The sequence below is a fragment of the Trichechus manatus genome, unplaced genomic scaffold (assembly GCF_000243295.1).
Source record: "Trichechus manatus latirostris isolate Lorelei unplaced genomic scaffold, TriManLat1.0 scaffold00153, whole genome shotgun sequence".
Lineage (NCBI taxonomy): Eukaryota > Metazoa > Chordata > Mammalia > Sirenia > Trichechidae > Trichechus > Trichechus manatus.
In genome coordinates, this window is record NW_004444089.1 from 6,103,348 (window position 1) to 6,128,297 (window position 24,950).

A 24,950-nucleotide genomic window follows, 5' to 3' on the forward strand; every position below is an offset into this window, starting at 1 on the left:
GTGTACAAAAGTACTTACATGACATGAATATTACATGTATACACTGAGCGTGTGTACAAGTGTACTCTTATTAAAAAAAGACTAGAAAATAATAGACAAAATGTTACCAATGACCATTTCTAGGTAAGCATTTTTTATTATGTTCTTTATCATTTTTCAGTATTTTCAAAATTTCTACCAAAAATAAATTTCTTTTATAATTAATAAATAAAAAAAGTGTTTAAAAAATAGGAGATAAATTGTGTTATAGTGTAGAAACCATGATGTGAGAATCCCACTATAATCCCAACTCTAATCTAGATTTGAAAAAAAAAGTATCATTCTTGCTAATAGTTTTAACAATTTAGAGATGGGAATTACTCATCCTGAAAAAAAAAAGTGTGCGTTCTGAAAGAATAATTTTTAAAAAATAAACGAATGATTAAAACATGGAGTTTACTTTCATCCACAAAAGACAGAGCCAGGCCTACCAGATAAAATATAGAAGAGATTTACATTAAGGGTGATACGATGTTTAAATTGTTAGTAAATTCCAGGATTGGGTGATTATGGTGGATTATGATAATTTCTCAGAGATTCCTAGATATTTTGTAAACATGACTACCCACCAGTGGTGCTTGGCTTCCTTCCTGAAAGAGATTGAATTAAGTGCTGCCAGGTTGTGCCTTCCAACATGATCAAGGTAACGTAACTTGTGTTCCTTGAGTTTATACTGTGTACCAGGCACTAAGTGTATGTTACCCTAAGTTTCAGTTAAGAGTTATGAGAAAGTTAGGACTCAGAAGCATTAAGGCTGCATAACTCATGTGAGGTGGAGTCAGAATCCCAAGGAGATCTTTCTTTAAAAAGCATTCTCTTTTTCCACCATCGTAATTCATAGATTTCAAGACACACTTTTCTTTCACATTTAAATAATCTCTGAAATTTGGAGGTGTTTTACAAATTGATAGCATGTTAAAGTCAATTATAATTATTTTCTAAGAATTCTACGTGACTTCTGAAATTTTTATAAAGTAATAGTCATTTCTAGTTGCCTTTTATTTCTTAAACAAAAGAGATTCGAAATGAAATTAAGTTTTTAAGGTGAAGGAAATGAAGGAGTGTGTGTGTGTGTGTATGTGTGTGTCTGTGCATGTATGTGTGTGTGTGCGTTTGTGTGTGTATGCGTATGTGTGTGCGTGTATGTGTGCGCATGTGCGTGTGTGCATGCGTGTGCATGTGCGTGCATGTGTGCACGTGTGTGCATGTGGGTGTGCGCGCGTGTGTGTGCACGTGTATGTGCGTGTGGGTGTGCGTGTGTGTGTGCATGTGTGTGTATGAAAATTAACTACACATATACATATCCACAACAAGTAAGAGATGATATATAATCTTGTATTGGACAACTGTTTTTTTCTTCTTAACTGCATCTCTCAGCTGTTTTATTTTCAAGCGTATAGTTTTCTTAGTAAGACTGCTGAGATATGAGACAGAGAGAGACACACACTTAAATTTAGAGATTCGGGATTTTCTTGGTTTTCCAGGACATCCGAGCTTTGTTGCCACTGAAAGAAAATGCGTTCTAGGTGTGGTGGCAGGAGGGAAATTTGGTAAAATGTTTATCAAAAATTAAATGCCCCTTCTTGCTCTTATTTGTTTTCTGTGTAAAGACATTGCTAGTTTCAACTATTTAGAACCAGGCAAAATAATTGTGTGGCAATACTGGCTGTGTAATAAGAACAATTACAGCTTTTTTTTAAAACTTGTTTTCAATTTCCCCAGCAAGCTCAAATTTACAAGGAAATGCACTATGCTTTCCCTTTTTCCCCAAGAGCCTACATATGAGAAGTGACATATGAGAATATGTCATGTGCATCTAAAGATTAGATAAGCTGAACTACATTTTTATCTTTCAAAATTGAATTGGAAAGTTTTCTAAATTCTTAGTTGAAACATTAAAATTTTTTAAAGGACTTCAAGGTTAATTAATTATATTACTGATTCAAGACTGAATAGTAGAGAGACTCATCTTTTAAGCAGATGGGAAAACCATAATAGAGTTCATGTCTTCATGATAATAAAATACCTAGGCAAGTCAATTAGTTTCTGTAAGAATTTAGTCATTCTCCAGATGTTTAGCCTTCGTGTATATTGTGTTTTATTTGCAAAAACAGAACGGAGAGTAAGAACAGTTGCCTTGCAGATCTGAATTTAAAAAGAAAAGCAACTCTTTTCATGCCATATATGTGGGAGGTATTTTCTTGGCTATAACAGCTCACAGTATCTGTTATTTACAACTCTCCAACTTTGTCATTGGTGGTCATTCCTTCATTTATCCGTTCATGCTTTCATTCCATAAATATTTGCTGAATGCCTTCTAACTGCCTGGTTCTGAGTTTCAAGTGGTGGAAATAAAACTCTTTTGATATTTTATGGTTTAAACTCTTGCTTGAGCTGGGCTTGAATTCCTTGTTGTTCAGTGCCTTTTGTTCATCATTTTCCTTTGTAATAACTGCTGAAATATTGGCTTGATCCTCTGTGTATGTTTATCTCATTGCCGTTGCAATGCAAGGAGATGCTTTGTAAACACTTCATAAGAAACTGTATCTCTAGAAAAGCTGAGTCACTCACAGTCTGAAATATTTAATTCATAATGTTTAAGAACAAATTTTATATATTTTGGTCATTTTTCCCATTAACTGTACTAATTCTGTTTCACAATATTAAATTATCAGTAAATATTTCTTGTTTGCATTCCTTTCTGGCAAATGCACATAAAATCTGAATTTTGTTCTCACAATGCTTAAATGAACTAATAAACATAGAGCATCTGTTAATACAGTTACTAGAGTTTAATGCATGTTTGTTTTCTTTATTCTGTCATGTTCTATTTTACCTGGTATCTGTAGACACACAGTAGCTATTTCGTTTTTGGTTTGAGGTGAGAATTTAACCTAGTTTATACAAAAGGCTTTATAATCATTTACATTTGATCTCTTAGATATAATCCAATTTTGAAATGGTATTAAACCCATTGCCTTCTAGTTGATTCCGACTTATGGTGACCCCATGTGACAGAGTAGAACTGCTGCATAAAATTTTCTTGGCTATAATCTTTACAGAAGCAGTTTGCCAGGCCTTTCTTCCACTGAGCTGCCTTCTTATAAGTATTTCTCCAATACATGATTATCTAGCCTTTTTGGATAGAATTCTCAAGGTGACATGCAGCTTATTATATTTTTGGAAAGCAATAGTTATTGTAAAGTTATCTTCTCTATTAGACTGCAGTCTGCTTTTTATAACTAGTGTCTCTTGATCTTAACATGGCCAGATTAAAAAACAAACAAAAAACAAAAACAAAAGGAATCCTCCCATTCACATAACTAATCCCTAAATATTTGAAGACAGCTGTCATGTCCTTCCTGATTTTGTAGTCTGTAGGTTAAAAGTGCAGAGTCTGTGTTGTTGTTTGCTTGGTTGGTTGGTTGGTTGGTTTGTATTTGTTTTGTTTTCAGCTATTTCGTAAATGTTATGTTTTTCAGATCTTTTACTCCTTTGGTGTGCTCCTATGGAAAATCTCCATTTTATCTTTGAGCTTCTGAAATTTGGAGTCTCAAATATTTGCAGTGTTTTAGAGATCATTTATCTATTGCAGAATAATGGGGCTGCTCACACCTGCTGACTCCTTCAGTGCCTTTTCATTGTTGCTGATGTTGCTTTTCTCGGCTTCTTTTTGTTTCTTCCCTGCCTCTCACCTCCTCCCCCTCCTTTCTCTCTGACACCTGGCTCCATGTGCCATCTTTGTTTCTTCTTCACACGCTGTGAAGTTCCACTCAGCTGGGGAGCTGCTTCCTTGGTCCGCACCACCACACTGATGGGATCCCAGTGATCTTTTTTGTTTTTTGTTTGTTTGTTTGTTTTCTTTTTCTTTTCACAGCTTGGGAGCCCCTTCTAGCTGGACTGTACTACACAGCTTGGGAGCCACTTCCCTGGTCTGTGCAGCTGCACCAATGGGATCCCTGGGAGCATTTCTTTCTTTTTCTTTTTGTCCTTCTTCATTTCTCAGTTTCTTGTTTTTCTCTACTTACCTTCTTTTCCTGTCTCCTGAATACCTGGTGCTGTGTGCCATCTCTGCCCCTTCTAGCCGAGCTCTACTGCGCAGCTTGGGAGCCACTTCCCCATTTTGTGCAGCCATGCCAGTGGGATCCCTGGGGGCCTTTCTTTCTTTTTTTATTTACTTATTTTTTTTATTTTCTCTTTTCCTTTTTGTTTTAACTCATGTCTCAGTTTCTCTCTCTGCTTTCATTCTTTTCTTGTCTCCTGAATACCTGGCCCTGTATGCCATCTCCACCCCTTCTAGAGGGCTGTGTCTTGAGGCCTGGGAACTACTTCCCCAGTCACCGGTGGGATCCCTGGTGACATTTATTTATTTATTTATTTCCTCTTTTTCTTTTTTTTTTTTTTTTCTTTATTTCTCAGTTTCTCATCTCTCTACTCCAACAGCAAGCTCCCTCAGCATTTTTTGTTTGTTTGATTTTTTGGCTCCTGTTTCTCTTCTTGCTTTCCTTTTCCATACCCATCTTAGCTCCACACACCACAACCTTCCCACTCTCCTGCTTACCTGCACTGTGTGCTGAACATCACACTCGAGTAGCACAAGCACGGCCTACCAGAACCTGCCCTGCACTGATCCCCGGCTCGCCCTGTCAGCCCCAGTAAGTGCCACAAATATCCCATCCTAGCCCCTCCCTTCAGCTGGACCTGGTCTTCTTCACCGTTGCTGAGTGACTGGCCCTGCACATTGGACAAGAAGGTGTAAAGTATCATGCCCACAAACGAGCCAACAACACAGAACGCGTAACCCGCCTGCTCAGACATAACGAAATAAAACAAAAAAGCAGGATGAAACAAACAAATCTATAGTCAATAAACGAAGAAAGTAACTACTGAATGTCTCAGAGACAGCAGACAATATCAAAACGTTAAAAAAAAAATAGGACAGGATGGTTCCAGTCCAAAATAAAACACCAGAATAACTTTCTAATAGAGGAAAAGGCACTAGAACTACCTGATAGAGAATTCAAATCTCTAATATTCAGAGCTATCCAAGATTGAAGCACAAAGCAGACAAAAATGAGGAAAAAATAGAAAAATTCACTGAAAAGGCAGACAAATTCATGGAAAATGCAGACAAAAAAAAATGGAAGAATTCAGGAAAATAATACAGGGACAAAATGTCAACATAAATTCCCAACTAGAAATCATACAAAAGCAACAATTAGAAATCCAAAAGATAAATGAGATTTCAGAAATGGACAGTATTATAGAAGGTCTGAGAAGCATTTTTGAAACAATGGAAGACAAGACCAGCGTGAAGACAAATACTTCGATACAACTTTGTCTGAGGAAAAATCAGAAAAAAGAATGAAGAAAAATGAAGAAACCCCGAGAATTATGTGGGATACAATCAAAAGCAAAAATCTGTGAGTGATCAGAGTTCCAGAACAGGAGAGAAAACGGAAAACACAGACAGGATCGTTGAAAAATTGCTGACAGAAAACTCCCCTAATATCATGAAAGATGAAAAGCTGACCATCCAAGAAGCTCAGTGAACCCCAAATATGATAGAACCCAAAAGAAAATCACCAAGGCATATCATAATCACACTCCTAAAACCAAAGACAAAGAATCCTGAGAGCAGCTTGAGAAAAATGAAAAAGTCACATACAGAGAGGCAACATTAAGGCTAAGCTCTGATTACTCGGCAGAAACCATGCAGGCAAGAAGGCAATGGGATGACATGTATAAAACCTTGAAAGAAAAGAAATTGCCAACCAAGAATAATATATTCTGCAGAACTGTCATTCAAATATGGTGATGAAATTAGAACATTTCTAGATGAACAGAAATTAAAGGAATATGTGAAAGCCAGACCAAACTTACAAAAATTATTAAAGGGAATCTTTTGGTTTGAGAACAAACAACATCAGACCACAGCCTGAATCTAGGACACAGGATCACACCAGCCAGATACCAACCTAGGAAATGAACTCTCAAGCATTATTCAAAACCAAAAGATTTATAACAGGTAACCAGAGAGGTTAATCTGTAAATGACAACAACATCAGAACAATAGAAGAGGGAATAAAACATGTAGGTATAGAACTTTCTAATGGAGAAGAAGGCAAGCTGATACAAAGTAACAATAGACTGGTTCAAACCTAGAAAGATAAGGGTAAATTTCAAAGTAACCACAAAGAAAGTTAACAAAACCGCTTATCAAAATAAAGCAGAAAAACATAAAGTCTCAGTAAAAACAAAATCTACAAAAAGAAAAGAAATGAAAAAAAAAACAAACCCACAAACAGAAGGAATTCAGTACAAGATAGTAAAAGGAACAAAGAAAACGTCAGCACCACCAAAAAAAAAAAAAAAAAAGCAGTATAAAATGACAGCAATAAACTCACACCTGTCAAAAATTACACTGAATGTAAATGGCCTAAATGGACACATAAAGAGACAGAGAGTGACAGAATGGTTAAAAAACAGGATCCATCAATATGCTGTCTACAAGAGACACACCTTAGAAACAAAGACATAAACTTATTAACAGTCAAAGGTTGGAAAAAATATATCAAGCAAATAGCTACCAAAAAAGAGCAGGAGTGACAATACAAAATCCACCATAAAAGACAAAGAAGGACACTATCTAATGATTAAAGGGATGATCCATCATGAAGTCATCACCATAATAAATATTGATGCACCCAATGACAGGGCTACAAAATACATAAAACAAACTCTAACAGCACTGAAAAGAGAAATTGACAGTTCCACAATAATAGTAAGAGTCTTCAACATACCACTCTCAGTAAAAGTCAGAACATCTAGAAAGAAACTCAACAAAGATACAGAAGAGCTAAAGGGCACAATCAGCCAACTTGACCTCATAGACATATATAGAACACTCCACCCAACAGCTGCAAAGTACACATTCTTTTCCAACGCACAGGGAAGGTTCTCCAGAATAGACCACATCTTAGACCACAGATCCAAAATATTGGCCTCAACAAAATCCAAAACATTGAGATAATGCAAAGCATCTTCTCTGACCACAACACCATCAAAGTAGAAATTAGCAACAGGAAGAGCAAGGAAAAAAAATGAGTTTCATAGAAACTGAATAACACTCTGCTTAAAAACCACTGAGTAATAGAAGAAATCAGAGATGGAATCAAAAAATTCCTAGAATCAAATGAGATTGAAAACACATCATATTTTAGGGACACAGCAAAGGCAGTGCTCAAAGGTCAATTTATATCAGTAGATGCACACGTCAAAAAAGAAGAAAGGGACAAAATCAACACATTAACTACACAACTCAAACAAATAGAAAGAGAGCAGCAAAAGAAGCCCACAGCCACCAGAGGAAAGGAAATAATAAAGATCAGAGCAGAGATAAATGAAATAGAGAACAGAAAAACAATAGAGAGAATCAACAAAACCGAAAGTTAGTTCTTTGAAAGGATCAACAAAATCAACAAACTGCTGGCCAAACTGACAAAAGAAAAACAGAAGAGAATGCAGATAACTCAAATAAGAAATGAAATGGGGGACATCACAACAGACCAACTGAAATAAAAAGGATCATAACAGAGTATTATGAAAAACTATACCCCAACATATTTGAAAACCTAGAGGAAATGGACAAATTTCTAGAGCACACTACCTACCCAAACTAACACAAAATGATGTTGAGAATCTGAACAGACCCCGAAAAGGAGAAGACATTGAAACGATAATTTAAAAAACTCCCAAAAAAAAAGCTCTGGCCCAGATGGCTTCACTGGAGAATTCTACCAAACATTCAGAGAAGAGTTCATACCATTACCACTCAAACTATTTCAGAACACAGAAAACGAAGTGATACTTCCAAATTCCTTCTATGAAGCCAGCATAACCAGGCAAAGACACCACAAAAAAAAAGAAAATTAGAGACCAGTGTCTCTCATGAATATAGATGCAAAAATTCTCAACAAAATTCTAACCAATAGAATTCAGCATCATAACAAAACAATAGTACACCACGACCAAGTAGAATTCATTCCAGGTATGCCAGAATGGTTCAGCATTAGAAAATCAATCAACATAATCCACCACATAAATGAAAGAAAAGAATCACATGATCATATCAATCGACACAGAAAAGGCATTCGACAAAGTCAAACACACATTCCTGATAAAAAAACTCCCAATCGAATAGGTATAGAAGGGAAATTCCTCAACATTTAAAGGGCATCTATAGAAAACCAGCAGCCAACATCATTCTTAATGGAGAGAGGCTGAAAACATTCCTCTTGAGAACAGGAACAAGACAAGGATGCCCTTTTTCACCACTCCTATCTAACATTTTGCTGGAAGTCCTAGCTAGAGCCATAAAGCAAGAAAAAGAAATAAAGGGCATCCAAATTGGTAATGAAGAGGTAAAACTGTCCCTATTTGTGGATGATACGATACTATACACAGGAAACCCGAAAAACTTCATGAGAAAACTACTAGAACTAATAGAAAGATTCAGAAGAATAGCAGGATACAAGATAACCATACTAAAATCAGTTGAATTCCTATACACCAATAAAGAGAACAATGAAAAGGGAAACAACACCATTTTCAATAGCCCCTAAAAAATAAATACTTAGGAATAAATCTAACCAGGGATGTAAAAGACCTAGACAAAGAAAACTACAAAACTACTGCAAGAAACCAAAAGAGATCTACATGAATGGAAAAACATACCATGCTAATGGATAGGTAGATTCAACATTGTGAAAATGTCAGTTCTACCCAAAGTGGTTTACAAATACAGTGCAATCCCGATCCAGATACCAACAGCATTCTTTAAAGAGATGGAAAAACTAATTATTAACTTTATATGGAAAAGGAAGGAGCCCCAGATAAGTAAAGCACTATTGAAGAAGAATAAAGTCAGAGGACTCATACTACCTGACCTCAGAACCTACAATACAGCTATAGTAGTCAAAACAAGGACAGGTATATTGACCAATGGAACAGAATTGAGAACCCAGATATAAATCCATCCACCTTTGGTCACCTGATCTTCAACAAGGGTCCAAATCCATCAAATGGGGAAAAGACAGTCTTTTTAACAAATGGTGCTGGCGAAACTGGATGTCCATCTGCAAAAAAAATGAAACAGGACCAATACCTCACACCATACACAAAAACTAATTCCAAATGGATCAAAGACCTGAATATAAAGCCCAAAACTATACAGATCATAGAAGAGAAAATAGGATCAACACTAGAGGCCCTAATACACGGCATTAACAGAATACAAACCATAACTAACAACGCACAAACTCCAGAAGATAAGCTAGATAACTGGGATCTTCTAAAAATTATACACTTATGCTCATCAAAAGACATTACCAGAAGAGTAAAAAGAGAACATACAGACTGGGAAAAAATTTTGGGCTATAACAAATCCGACAAAGGTCTAATCTCTAAAATCTACAGGAAAATCCAACACCTCTAGAATAAAAAGGCAAATAATCCAATTAAAAGAATGGACGAAGGAAATGAACAAATACTTCACCAAAGAAGACAATCAAGCGGCTAACAGACACATGAGGAAATGCTCAGGATCACTAGCCGTTAGAGAAATGCAATCAGAACCACAATGAGATACCATCTCACCCTGGCACAAATCAAAAAAAAAAAAACCAAGAAAATAACAAATGTTGTAGAGGCAGCGGGGAGATGGGAACTCTTACGCACCGCTAGTGGGAATGCAAAATGATACAACCATTTTAGAAAACGATATGGCACTTCCTTAGAAAGCTAGAAGTGCAAACACCGTATGATCCAACAGTCCCACTCCTAGGAATATAACCTAGAGAAATAAGAGTTCTCACACGAATAGACATGTGCACACCCATGTTCATTGCAGCACTGTTCACAATAGCAAAAAGATGGAAACAACCTAGATGCCCATCAACAGATGAATGGATAAACAAACTATGGTACCTACACACAATGGAGTACTATGCAATGATAAAGAACAGTGATGAATCTGCAAAGCATCTCACAACATGGGTGTATGTGGAGGACATTGTGCTGAGTGAAGTAAGTCAATCACAAAAGGACAAATATTGTATGAGACCACTGCTATAAAAATTTATGAAAAGGTTTATACATAAAAAGAAACAATCTTTGATGGTTACAAGGTAGGGAAGGGGTGGGGATGGAAGAACACTAAATAGACAATAGAGAAGTGGTCACTTTGGGTACGACTGTACACAATACTGGGGAAGCTAGCACATCTTGTACAAAGCAAGGTTATGGAAGCTCCATAGGTATCCAAACTCCCTGAGGGACCAAATTGCTGGGCTGAGGGCTGTGGGGAACATGGTCTCAGGGAACATCCAGCTCAGATGACATATAACATAGTTTATAAAGAAAATGTTCCACGTTCTACTTTGGTGAGTAGCATGCGGAGTCTTAAAAGCCTGTGAGCAGCCATCTAAGATACTCCACTGGTCTCATCGTTTCAGGAGCAAGGGAGAATGAAGAAAATTAAAGATAAAAGGGAAAGATTAATCCAAAGGACTAATGGACCACAACTACCACGGCCTCCACCAGACTTTTGTTGTTATGTTCCGTCGAGTCGATACCAACTCATAGCGGCCCCGTGTACAACAGAACGAAACACTGCCCAGTCCTGCGCCATCCTCACAATCGTTGTTATGCTTGAGCCCACTGTTACAGCCACTGTGTAAATCCATCTCGTTGAGGATCTTCCTCTTTTTCGCTTATCCTCTACCAAGCATGATGTCTTTCTCCAGAGACTGATCCCCCCTGACAACATGTCCAAAGTATGTAAGATGTAGTCTCACCATCCTTGCTTATAAGGAGCATTCTGACTGTACTTCTTCCGAGACAGATTTGTTAGTTCTTTTGGCAATCCATGGTATATTCAATATTCTTCACCAACACCACAATTCGAAGGCGTCAATTCTTCTTTGGTCTTCCTTATTCACTGTCCAGCTTTCGCATACATATAATGTGATTGCAAATACCATGGCTTGGGTCAGGTGCACCTTAGTCTTCAAGGTGAAAAACATCTTTGCTTTTCAACACTTTAAAGAGGTCTTTGGCAGCAGATTTGCCCAGTGCAATGCATGGTCTGATTTCTTGACTGCTGCTTCTGTGGGTGTTGTTTGTGGATCCAAGGAAAACGAAATCCTTGACAACTTCAATCTTTTCTCCATTTATCATGATGTTGCTTATTGGTCCAGTTGTGAGGATTTTTGTTTTCTTTATGTTGAGGTGTAATCCATACTAAAGGCTATGGTCTTCGATCTTCATCAGTAAGTACTTCAAGTTCTCTTCACTTTCAGCAAGCAAGGTTGTGTCGTCTGAATAACACAGGTTATTAATGGTCTTCCTCCAATCCTGATGCCCCATTCTTCTTCATATAGTCCAGCTTCTTGGATTATGTCCTCAGCATACAGATTGAATATGTATGGTGAAAGGATACAACCCTGACAAACACCTGTCCTGACTTTAAACCAGGCAGTATCTCCTCATTCTGTCTGAACAGCTGTCACCAGACTGAGTCCAGTAGAACTAGATGGTGCCTGGCTACCACCACCAATTGCTCTGACAGGGATCACAATAGAGGATCCCAGACACAGCTGGAGAAAAATGTAGAACAAAATTCTAACTCACAAAAAAGACCAGACTTTCTGGCCTGACAGAGACTGGAGAAACCCCGAGAGAGTGGCCCCCACACACCCTTTTAGCTCAGTAATGAAGTCATTCCTGAGGTTCACCCTTCAGCCAAAGATTAGACAAGCTCATAAAACCAAATGAGACTAAAGGGGCACACCAGCCCAGGGACAAGGACTAGAAGGCAAGAGGGAACAGAAAAGCTGTTAATGGGGAACCCGAGGTCGAGAAGGGAGAGTTTTGACATGTGGAGTTGTTTACCAATGTCATAAAACAATATGTGTACTAACTGTTTAATGAGAAGCTAGTTTGTTCTGTTAACCTTCATCTAAAGTACATTTTTTTAAAAAAAGAATAATGGGCTGCTTCTTTTTATCTGTTAATGCAGTCAGAATTGCCTTAGCTTTGTCATATGCTGCCATCTCTCACTTCTAGCTCATACTGAGCTTGCAGAGAGTCTGCGTTTCACTTCCCCCCATTTTGTTCTCATAGAGCCTTCTGCTTGGGCAGTAATTTGTTAGCATTTTATATGAATTCCAGTTGTAATTTTATACTATTCATTTTGTTCATTTAGAATATTTGAAACTCTTGATATTTTTATCCAGGACATTGAATTAGTGTTTCCCACTTGAGGCTGTCTGCACGCTTTATAAATGTCACGTTATGTTGGTATGCCAGTAGTGGGCAATGTGAAGACGGCAAATAATAAAATTCAGTGGCATATTCACCAAGGTTTTAACACTGTGGTTTTTTCAAATTACATTTCAACCTGTAACTCCATTCATAGAATCCTGGAGTTTTATATTTACACTTAAATGATATTTATTAAATAAAAATATATAATTAAATAAAAATATATACTGTGAGTTTTTAATAATATTTAAGTGTCATATTTTGCCTCCATAAGAAAACAGAACAGGAATAGTTTCATATACTCTAAGAGCTTACACTTGTAAAATGGATATCAAACACAGTCATTTATGTACATATTCATATATATATTTATATACGTTTATGTTCATGTCTCTCATAATCAAATCCAATGTAAAATAGTACACAGCAGACAGCAAAACATTAAATAATTGTAAATCTGCTTGCTTTGTTTTACTTACCTCATGAAGATATTTCCACGGGCCTTGTAGGGATTGCATACTTTTAAAGATTTAAAGTATTGAAAAGGGAAGTGGTAGGACTAGGTGAAAGTTACAGTTGATAGGATATTGTAATATAAACCAATCATGTGAAAATTTAAGAAACGAGACATTAAGAAAATATACTTTATGTTGAGTCCCTTCCATTCATTATTTGAAGAAAGTGTATGTTTGATCAAATGAAAAGGTCCTAGTTATATGTTTACAATGAATTTATAAACCATAAAACTTGGATATTTTCTCATACGTTTTATAGAAAAAAAACTATTCTTTATCTAAAAATATACTACGAGTGTGTTAAGTGTTGGGGGATGAAAACTGCCTTTTCGTTTTACACAGGATGATAGCAAGCAGGCACAGTTCCTCGCTCTGGCTGTTGTTTACTTCATTTCGGTTCTCATGGTTTCCAAGTATCGGGACATATTAGAACCCCAGCGAGAGACTGCGAGAGCTGGAAGCCAACCAGGTAGAAACATCAGACAAGAAATCAATTCGCCAACAAGTACAGGTACTTAATTTTTTTTTTTAATTATTTGAATTTTCACTATCATTTATCTTTTTCTTTTCAGTTTTATATTCAGATGTAAACTGGAGCTATTCGTAATCACTTCAAATATTTATAAGTAGGTGGGATCTAAATGCTAAGTTAATATTCTTTAATTCCATATAATATTTTCATGATATTTGCTATGTTCTCATTTTATCAGTGTACTTTTGGTTTTAATGTTTTCTACTTATTAATATAAATCATTCATTTATACTACCATTTAATATGGAAATAACTCATATGTTTTTAAATGTATTTTTTTAACCTTTATAGACATGAAAATAAGAGATCTTTACAGAGTAGATCAAGACCGAGAATATGCCAAAACGCAGCCGATCTCTAAGATACTGATCTTTTTTCTCCCACTCTCTTTTTTTGTGTGTGTGTGCTGTATACACTTATTTCAGTATCTAAATATTCTATCAGATTTAAAATAAGCAAATATACGTTCCAATCTTTATACCAAAGTTGCTTCAACTGAAATCAAAGACTTGTAGAAAGTTAACATTACAGACAACAGTGAACCCTCTTGGGTCAGGTGGTCTTTCAAGTCTGCAGAAAACACTAATGTTGCAGAAGTCTTGCATTTTCAGCCTTTCCGACTTTGCTTGAAAACTATAAACATATTTTATGGCAACTAGTATTTTAATATTATTATGCACCTTCTATCACTTGCATTTCTTGCCAGCTGTTTATATCAGTGGTATTTCTTTGTTGTTTGTAGTGTTACCTTGGTAACCCAATGGTTATTTCATGTACCACTGGATTAATTTGTAGTTGAAATTGTCTTTCCTTAATAAATGCAAAGGAGCCCTGGTGGAGCAGTGGTTAAATGTTGCCTGCTTACTGAAAGGTCGGCAGTTCAGACCCACCAGCCACTCCACAGGAGAAAGATGTGGCAGTCTACTCCTGTAAAGATTGGAGCCTTGGTGATGCAGTGGTTAAATGTTTGGCTGCTAACCAAAAGGTTGGCAGTTTGAATCCACCAGCTGCTCCTTGGAAACCCTATGGGGAGTTCTAAGATTACAGCTTTGGAAACCCCACGGGGCAGTTCTACTCTGTCCTATAGGGTTATTATGAGTTGGAATCAACTTGACAGAATGGGAGTTTTGAATAAATGCATATAATATGTAAATGAAATGAATTTTTTAAAAATCGAGTAGAAATTAGTGGCCAAATCTCTGCTGCTTGTTTTCCGTATGCTTTTCATGTCTTATTTACCTTTGAAGTTTTTGTGGAGGGTATGGACTATGCTTCAGCTGGAGGATTTTGCTGATGCATGCCATATTTATTTTTGATGCATAAACACTACATTATTTCATTGTAGTTTACTTTTGTTTTTAACTTTATCCTTCAAATTAAATATCTTGCCATCCCAGTTCATATCTTTTCACTATTTAAAAAAACTGTTAAGACTTTATTTATCGTGTTAATCAACCCTTTTTCATCAACTTTAATGCATTCATATCTGTCATATCTGTGTACATGTGTGTAAAATAAGCACTATTACAGTGAACCTTCCAGTTCTGATTTTCTTGTGTCTTTGTGCGTCTCTGTGTATTTTGCTAAAGTCACTCTACTTAATGAGCGTATGCTTTCACTTAATGGAAAACCTCTTTCCTTCCCTCAGAGATGCGTCCTTTGTTGCTAGCACTGTTTGCATGTTGTATAATATAGAGTTGTCGTGGGTCTTCAGTGGACCAGGCTGCAGGTTGTTACATGCTGGCTCAAATTTGATTCCGTGATTTTCTCCACAGTTGTGGTCATACCCTCTATCCCTCATCCAAGTCTGAACCATGGATTCCTTGCCAAGTTAATTCCTGAGCAGAGCTTTGCCCACTCATTTTACAAAGGTAATACTGACCTCAGCTCCTGACCTGTTTGGATATTCTTATTTCATGAAGTGTTATACAATAAATATCCATTATGTAATTATTTATGACGAAGTATACACCTCACGTTCCGTGGAGATACGATATGTGGCATTTATACCTGACTGTTGACAGAACAGTTTAGTTTTTACAGTTGTATTCATTCCATTTCTTTAAGTATCATCTGCGCGGTTAAGGACACCCCATTATATGTATATTAATATGCACAGTGGTGACATTCACTGGAGACCCCAGAAGAACCACACCTGAGTCGTGGGCTAATTTAGTCCTAGTGTAAAGGCTACCCGAGACCCAGCAGAAAAAAAGCTTCAGACAAGCCGCGACAGCATCAGACTGATCTGTAAATGAGTTAAGTTCCTGTCAGGACGGAGTCCAATACTTTTTAAAGAAGTAGAAAAAAATCCGTCACCCAAAATGTAAATTAAATGTTAGGCATTCAGTGAAAAATTAGTAAACGTGCAAAGAAGCAGGAAATGTGAGTATATCCAGGTGACGTATCAATCAATAGAAACCAATTCAGACATGACAGAGAGGGTGGGATTATCGGATAAGGACATTAAAGCAGATATTATATGTTATGATCAGGATGCTTTTAATTTAAAAAAAAAAAAAGTGAGCATTTGAGGAGAGAAATGGAAAAAAATATGTATATATAAAGAAAAAACAATTGAAAGTTTTAGGGATGAAAAATACAACATCTGAAATGATAATGTCTGTGGATGAGATTAACATGTGATGAGGCACTGCGGAACCAAAGATTATGGTTAGCATTGCTCCTGGGACAGTGAATATGATAGATTTTACTCCTGCAATTAGGTTATGTTATATAGCACAATTGCTTAAGAAAAGGTGATAATCAAGGTGGGCCTGACCTTCTCCTACGAGGCCTTAAAAACAGAGGGTTTTCTCTGGCTGATTGTGGAACAGGAAGTCAGAGAGTTTCAGAGTGTGAGAGGAATTCGTTCGACATGAGGGAGGTTTTTCACTGCTGAGGTGGAGGTGACCACGGGCAAGAAACTGAGAGCCCCTGAAGGAGATGAGAGTTGTCCCCAGTCCTACAATGACAGGCAGCTGAGTTCTGGCAATAAGTGCAGTGACATTGGAAGAGGACCCTGAGCTCTTGAGAACGCAGCCAGCCAGCAGCTTGATTTCCATCTCAGCAGAGAACTCAGAAATGCTATACTGAACTTCTGGGTGCTGTTTTAAACCACTAACTTAGTGGTATTTTGTTATGTAGAAATAGAAAACTAATGGAATGCTTCAGGAGACATTCTAAACCAGTCTACAATATGTGTTATTGAAGTCCTAAAAGGAGGGAATGGGGGAGGGGGAGAAAAAAATAAGAAGAGAAGAAATAGTGGCCATAGTTTTCAAATTTGATGAAAACTATAATCTGAAAGATCCCAGCATTTTAACAAACTCCAAGCAGGATATGCACAAAGAAAACCCCAACAAAACACATCATAATCAAGGTGCTGAAAACCAAAGATAAAGAAGAAATCATCCAAGTACCCCAGGGGAGGGAGGGAGGGAGGAGCGAAGGTAAGAACGTCTATAGACTGCTCATCAGAAACTATTCAAAACAGAAGATGATGAAATGACATTTTTTAAGAGCTGAAAAAAAAAAAAATCAGCCTAGACTTCTATATCCAATACAAATATCTAAAAATTAGGGCAAAAATAAACCTCTTTGTGACAAAATGTGATAAATTCTGTCTCCAGGAGACCTACACTATGAGAGATGTTACAGAAAGTTCTCAAGGAAAACAAAACAAGATGGAAACTTGGATCTACAATAGGAATGAAGAGTTCAGTATTTCACATACGAGTGTTACTGCTTTGTGGGCTTCTTATAAGGCAAAACTTCCACTCGTTAAGATTGAAAATTCGTGTACAGTTGCAAAGGCATTAGTGAAAAAATAAAACTAGTTTGTTTGAGAAGAGTGTGTGAATGTGAGCCAAGAGAGGAAGCTCCATGACACCCTAGTTCAGTGTATTCAGTAACTGGCTGACTATCCACAAGACCAGCTTACAGAACAAATAAGGTGAGGGAAGTGTTTTTCATTACACTTCAATGAATGCACAGGTATTTTTTATTCATATGCAACTGTTGAACATCATGGTGAAATGAAGGAAAATTTCTTTCTTTCACCTTTATTGCTGACAAACACAACTAGCTCTGAACTGTATAAACTATGAAAGATTGAATTGTCAACAAATGTTGTTTGGAGTTTGCTTTGTGCAGGAATGTTTTCTAGTGGCTTAGCTGCAGTGACTGGGAAATATTCTGGAATAAGAAAAAAACAAACCAAACCTGTTGCTGTTGAGTCAATTCTGATTCACAGTGACCCTACAAGACAGAGTAGAACTACCCAGGTTAAGGAGCCTGCATCAGAACGTCAGTGCACAGCTGTCTTTATCAGGAAAGTTTGGCTCTGAAAACAATATTAGCTGAACAGAACAGTGGTCCTCATGACATAGTATAACTTTGAATTACTTTAAGGTTAATTTGGTAAATTTGTGATTTCTCTATTATGTGATAATATGGAAGTTAATCATAGATTACTGTTACTGCATTCCATGGTACAATGGTTATGGACAAGAAAAATTCTGTTGATGCTGTTGGCACCACAAAGTGAACTACTACAGAGTAACAAACCAATTTAATTCTACACTTTAAAGATGCATTGGACTGGCCTTTTTGACGTCTAAAACATTTTTAATGAACTTAACACTTCCATACACGAAAGGATTACAACATATTTTTCAGTGGCAGATAAGAACAAAGGACAAAAGCAGAAGTTAGAGTCTTGGAAGTATAGTTTGTATAATGTTTCATAATTTTATATTATCATTGAAGTATTCTTATCTTCAGTGAAGATCTTGATACATAGAGTACATCATGGAAAAATTACCACCCATCATTTTATGGATTTGATAGAATGTTTTTTGTTTTATTTTCCATTAAAAGAAGATCCATACATAGGAAATTCATGGATTTGAATCCACTTCTGTCACTGAAATATAATTTATATTTAATTATGACTATGTAAGATTGTTATGGATTGAATTGTGTCCCCTCAAAAAATATGATGAAATTCTAACCACTGCACCTGTGAATGTGACCTTGTTTAGAAATAAGGTTCTTCTGTTTTATCAGTTATCAAGGTCATAATGGAATAGGGTAATCCTAATCCCTTCTGCCACTACATGTCTGTCAGTTTGTCGTACTGTGGTGGCTTGGGTGTTGCTGTGATACTGGAAACTTTGCCACCTGTATTTCAAATACCAGCAGGGTCACTCTCGGTGGACAGGTTTCAGTGGAGCTTCCAGACTAAAATAGACTAAGAAGAAGGCCCTGGCAGTCTACTTCTGAAAAAATTGCCAGTGAAAACCTTATGAATATCAGTGGAACATTGTCTGATATAGTTCCAGAAGGTGAGCCCTTCAGGTTGGAAGGCACTCAAAATACGACCGGGAAACAGCTGCCTCCTCAAAGCAGAGTCAACCTTAATGATGTGGATGGAGTCAAGCTCTCAGAACCTTCATTTGCTGATGTAGCACAACTCAAAATGGGAAGAAACAGCTGCAAACATCCGTTAATAATTAGAACATAGAATGTACGAAGTATGAATCTAGAATAATTGGAAATCATAAAAAATGAAATGGAACACATAAACATTGACATCCTAGGCATTATTAGTGAGCTAAAATGGACTGATATTGGCCACTTTTAATAGAACAATCATGTTCCCCAGTGCCAGGAATGACAAATTGAAGAGGAATGGCATTGCATTCATCGTAATAAAGAACATTTCAAGATCTATCCTGAAGTACAGTGCTGTCAGTGATAGCATAATATCCATACACCTACAAGGAAGACCAGTTAATACAACTATTATTCAAATTTATGCACCAACCACTAATAGCAAAGATGAGAAAATTGAACATTTTGACCAACTTCTGCAGTCTGAAGTTGATCAAACATGCAATCAAGATGCATTGATAATTACTGGTGATTGAAACACAAGAGTTGGAAACAAAGAAGAAGGATCTATAGTTGGAAAATATGGTCTTGGTGATAGAAATGATGCTGGAGATGGAGTGATCAGAATTTTTCAAGACCAACGACTTATTCATTGCAAACACCTTTTTTCAACAACGTAAATGGTGACTATACATGTGGACCTTGCCAGATGGAATACACAGGAATCCAGTTGACTATATCTGTGGAAAGAGATGATGGAAAAACTCAGTATCACCAGTCAGAACAAGTTCAAGGGCCAACTGTGGAACAGACCATCAATTGCTCATATGCAAGTTCAAGCTGAAGTTGAAGAAAATTAGAACAAGTCCAGGAGAACCAAAGTATGACCTTGAGTATATCCCACCTGAATTTAGAGACCATCTCCAGAATAGATTTGACTCATTGAACACTAATGACCAAAGATCAGTTGAACTGTGGAATGACATCATATATGAAGAAAGCAAGAGGTCACTGAAAAGACAGGAAAGAAGGAAAAGACCAAAATGGATGTCAGAAGAGACTCTGAAACTTGCCCTTGAACATCGAGTTGCTAAAGCAAATGGAAGAAATGATGAAGTAAAACAGCTGAACAGAAGATTTCAAAGGGCAGCTTGAGAAGACAAAGTAAAGTATTATAATCGAACGTGCAGAGACCTAGAGATAGAAAACCAAAAGGGAGGGACGTGCTCGGCACTTCTCAAGCTGACTGAACTGAAGAAAAATTCAAGCTTTGAGTTGCAGTATTGCAGGGCTTTAAGGGGAAATTCTAAATGATACAAAACCAAAAAAACCAAACCTTTTGCCAATGAGTTTATTCCGACTCATAGCAACCCTATGGGACAGAGTAGAACTGCCCCCATAGGGTTTCCAAAGAGGGGCTGGTGGATTTGAACTGCTGACTTTTTGGCTAACAGCCATAGCTACTTACCAGTGCACCACCAGGGCTCCATATACAATTCAGGAAGCATCAAAAGAAGATGGAAGGAATACACAGAGTCACTGTACCAAAAAGAACTGGTCATTTCAGGAGGCAGCATATGATTAAGAATTGATGGTAGTGAAGGAAGAGGTCCAAGCTGCACTGAAGGCATTGGTGGAAAACAAGGCTCCAGGAATTGATGGAATACCACTTGAGATGTTTCAACAAACGGAGGCAGCGCTGGAAGTGATCACTAGTCTATACTAAGAAATTTGAAAGTCAGCTACCTGGCCTACCAACTGGAAGAGATGCATATTTGTACCCATTCCAAAGAAAGGTGATCCAACAGAATGTGGAAATTTTTGAACAGTATCATTAATAGTATATGCAAGCAAAATTTTACTAAAGATCATTCAAGGATGGTAGTAGCAGTACATCCACAGGGAACTGCCAGAAATTCCAGCTGAATTCAGAAGAGGATGTGGATCAAGAAACATTACTGCTGATGTCAAATGGATCATGGCTGAAAGCAGAGAATACCAGAAAGATGTTTACTTGTGTTTTATTGACTATGCAAAGGCATTTGACTGTGTGAATCACAATAAATTATGGGTAACATTTCAAAGAATGGGAATTCCAGAACACTTAATTGTGCTCATGAGGAACCTGTACTTAGACCAAGAGGCGGTCGTTGGAACAAAACAAGGGGATACTTGTGGTTTAAAGTTCGAGAAGGTGTGCATCAGGGTTGTATCCTTTCTCCATACCTATTCAATCTGTTTGCAGAGCAAATAATCCAAGAAACTGGACTATATGAAGAAAAATGCAGTATTAAGATCGGAGGAAGACTCATTAACAACCTGCAGTATGCAGATGACACAACCTTGCTTGCTAAAAGTAAAGGGAACTTGAAGCACTTATTAATGAATATCAGAGACCACAGCCTTCAATGTGGATTACACCGTAACATAAAGAAAACAAAAATCCTCACAACTGGACCAATAAGCAACATCATGATAAACAGGGAAAAGATTGAAGTTGTCAAGGATTTCGTTTTCCTTGGATCCACAATCAACACCCATGGAAGCAGCAGTCAAGAAATCAAACAACTCATTGCGTTGGGCAAATCTGCTGCAAGAGAGCTCTTTAAAATGTTAAAAAAACAAAGATGTCTCTTTAAGGACTAAGGTGGGCCTGACCCAAGCCGTGGTGTTTTCTATTACCTCATATGCATGAGAAAGCTGGACAATGAATAAGAAGACCAAAGAAGAATTGATGCCTTTGAATTACGGTGTTGGCAAAGAATATTGAATATACCATGGACTGCCAAAAGAATGAACAGATCTGTTTTGGAAGAAGTCCAGCCAGAATGCTCCTTAGAAGCAAGGATGGTGAGACTTAGTCTCACGTCCTTTGGACATGTTATCAGGAGAGACCAGTCACTGGAGAAGGACATCATGCTTGGTAAAGTAGAGGGTCGGCGAAAAAGAGGAAGACCCTCAACAAGATGGATTTACACAGTGGCTGCAACAATGGGCCCAAACATAGCAAGAATTGTGAGGATGGCGCAGGACCTGGCAGTGTTTCCTTCTGTTGTGCACAGGGTCACAATGAGATGGAACCAATTCAACAACACCTAACAACAACAACAGATCAATAATAGAATGTATCACAGTAATAGAAATATATACAAAATACCAAATAAATAATTCACAAGAGAAAAAAAGGCATTAGATAGTACAAATAAGGAAAATCTATTCAACTCTCTAACAAATACATTCATATCGAAACAATATATCATAATTTGCTGTTCAATTGGGCAAAATTTTGAAGAGTGAGAATGTAAATATGTGTCCCTTATAAAGCATAAAAATGTCCATATCCCTTGATGTAGTAGTTTTAATTCTAGAATTTTATCTTAAGGACACCACAGTTGAGGGCATATACAATAATTTAAATACAAATATTTTTATTACTAAGCTTTTTTGTAATGCAAAATTAGAAATAAACTTAACAATATTTATTAAATTATTACTGTCATATAATAATAAAACACTAATATTTTAATATGGTAAATCTGATTTTTTCCTCTTGCTTTTAGAATCATTTTTAATGGTTATGTTGCAATCCATTATGTGGGTGCATCATAATTTATTTTACAGGTACTCTAAAACATTGTCATTAATATAATCTTTTTAGAGTTCTGAATGGATACTGATGTTGAACATATTATACGTTTTTGTAATGCAAAGGTGAAAACCATGCCCAGTTATTCCCAGCACTCATTAAAAAATATCTTCAACTCTGTAAAATACTATAAATGTATATTTTCAATATTAGTAAAAGTACCCACAAAATCCTTACTTGTCCCTCTCTTTCATTTCCAATCTGACCTTTCTTTCATTTTACTTTATAACTCCTTCATGAAATATTTGATGAATAAGTAAATAATTTCCTACTACGTCCTAAGTTCTGAGGATGGATCAGTGTGCAAAAAGGTCCTATCTTTATGAAGCTAACATCCTAGTTGGGGTGGGGGCACTTTTACAAACACACACGTAAATATATAATTGCAAAGCGGGCTACTTGCTAAGAAATAAAATTGCAGGTTATTATGAGACAGCATATAAGAAGAAATACTACTTCAGTTGGGGTTTGGGGAAGACCTTTCATAGAAGTGAGAACCAAAGGATGAGTTTGGTTTGGTAAAAGAGCAGAGGCGGTGGAAGCATGTTTCTGAGAAGGGAGTCACTTTCAAAGACAGAAGGATTGTCTGGTACATGTAGGGAGGCTGTGTGGCTGGAACGTTATAATCAAGGGAAAGAGCAGCATTTCTTTAGGCTAGGGACTGTCAACTGTATTAAGGATCTGTGTCTTCAAACTAAGCAGAGGATTATTGAATTTGTGTTCTAATGTTGCCATAACAAATTACCGCAAATTTAATGGCTTAAAACAACACACATTTATTATCTTACAGCTCTGCAGGTCGGAATTCCGACAGGTCTCACTGGGCTAAAATCAAGGAGCTGACAGGGCTGCATTCCTTTCTAGAGGCTCTAGAGGAGAATCCATTTCCTTACCAGCTTCTAAAGGCCGCCTGCATTTCTTGAGTCATGGGCCTCTCCTCCATCTTCAAAACCAGCCACATTGCGTCTCTTAGACCACTCTTCTGTAGTCGCATCTTCCTCTGACCACAGCCTAGATTGGGCCCACTTGGGTAATCCAGGATAATCTCCCCATCTCGAGATCCTTTAATCTAGTCACATCAGCAAAGTCCTTTTTGCCATGTAAGGCAACATATGCACAGGTAATGGGAATTAGGATGTGGACATCTTTTGGGGAGTGGGCGCTCTTCTGCCTACTACAAATATCATAATCTGGTTTACAATTTTAAGACTATTCTGGGTACAGTGGGGGTACAGATTAGAGGGATTATAGAGCAGAACTGGATAAAACATTAGCAGGCTGTTGCATTCTAGGTAAGAGATACTATTGTCTAGGACTAGGGTTGTGGTGGCAGATCAAAGAGAAAGATAAATTAGAGATGTACTTTGGAGGTAAACTTGGCAGACATAGTAATAGATTGGATGTGGGGCATGAGAAAATGTTACATTTGCAAAGTTGACACATATCTGTAACTATTGGGTCTGAAATCCTGAGGTGATAAAAGAGCCATTTATCAATGCAGGCAAGACTCTAGATAGATAAGGTTGAAGAGGATGATCAAGACTTTTATTTATTTTTTTATTATACTTGAGATGAAGGTTTACAGAGCAAACTAGTTTCTTATTAAACAATTAATACAGATATTGTTTTGAAACATTGGTTGCCAACCCCACAAAGTATCAACACTCTCCCCTTCTTGACCTTGGGTTCCTCATTACCAACTATACTGTCCCGTCCTGCCTTTATGTCCCTGCCCCAAGGCTGGTGTGCCCATTTAGTCTGGTTTTGTTTCATGGGCCTATCTAATCTTTGGCCGAAGGGTGAACCTCAGGAGTGACTTCAGTACTACATTAAAAGGGAGTCCAGGGGTCATACTCTCCGGGTTTCTCCAGTCTCTGTAAGACCAGTAAGCCTGGTCTTGTTTTTGTGTGTGAGTTAGAATTTTGTTCTACATTTTTCTGTAGCTCTGTACGGGACCCTCTATTGTGATCACTGTCAGAGCAGTAGGTGATGGTAGCTGGGCACCATCTAGTTGTGCTGGACTCAGTCTGGGGGAGGCCATGGTAATTGTGGTCCATTAGTCCTTTGGACTAATCTTTCCCTTTTATCTTTGGTTTTCTTCATTCTCCCTTACTCCAGATGGGGTGAGACCAGTGGAGTATCTTAGCGGCTCACAAGCTTTTAAGACCCCAGAAGCTACTCACCAAAGTAGGATGTAGAACATTTTCTTTACAAACTGTGTTATGCCAATTGAACTAGATGTTCCCTGAGGCTATGGTCCCCAGCCCTCAGCCTAGTAATTCGGTCCCTCAGGGAGTTTGGATGTGTCTATGGAGCTTCCGTGACGTTGCCCTGGTCAAGTTGTGCTGGCTTCCCCAGTACTGTGTACTGTCTTACCTTCCACCAAAGTTACCACTTATCTATTGTCTGTTTAGTGATTTTCCATCCCCACCCTTCCCCTTCCTCGTAACCATCAAAGATTGTTTCTTTTTGTGAGTAAACCTTTTCATGAGTTTTC

At 37.3% G+C, this 24,950-nt stretch overlaps 1 protein-coding gene across 1 annotated transcript in view; it reads left to right on the forward strand.

Annotated features, from left to right (window-relative positions):
- NBEA (neurobeachin) overlaps positions 1 to 24,950 on the forward strand; it is a 685,423-nt gene that overhangs the window by 181,419 nt on the left and 479,054 nt on the right. The window contains exons 27-28 of the mRNA XM_023740363.1: positions 13,221 to 13,389; positions 15,186 to 15,281. Coding sequence (XP_023596131.1) covers positions 13,221 to 13,389; positions 15,186 to 15,281 — 265 coding nt within the window. The remainder of the gene's footprint in view (positions 1 to 13,220; positions 13,390 to 15,185; positions 15,282 to 24,950) is intronic.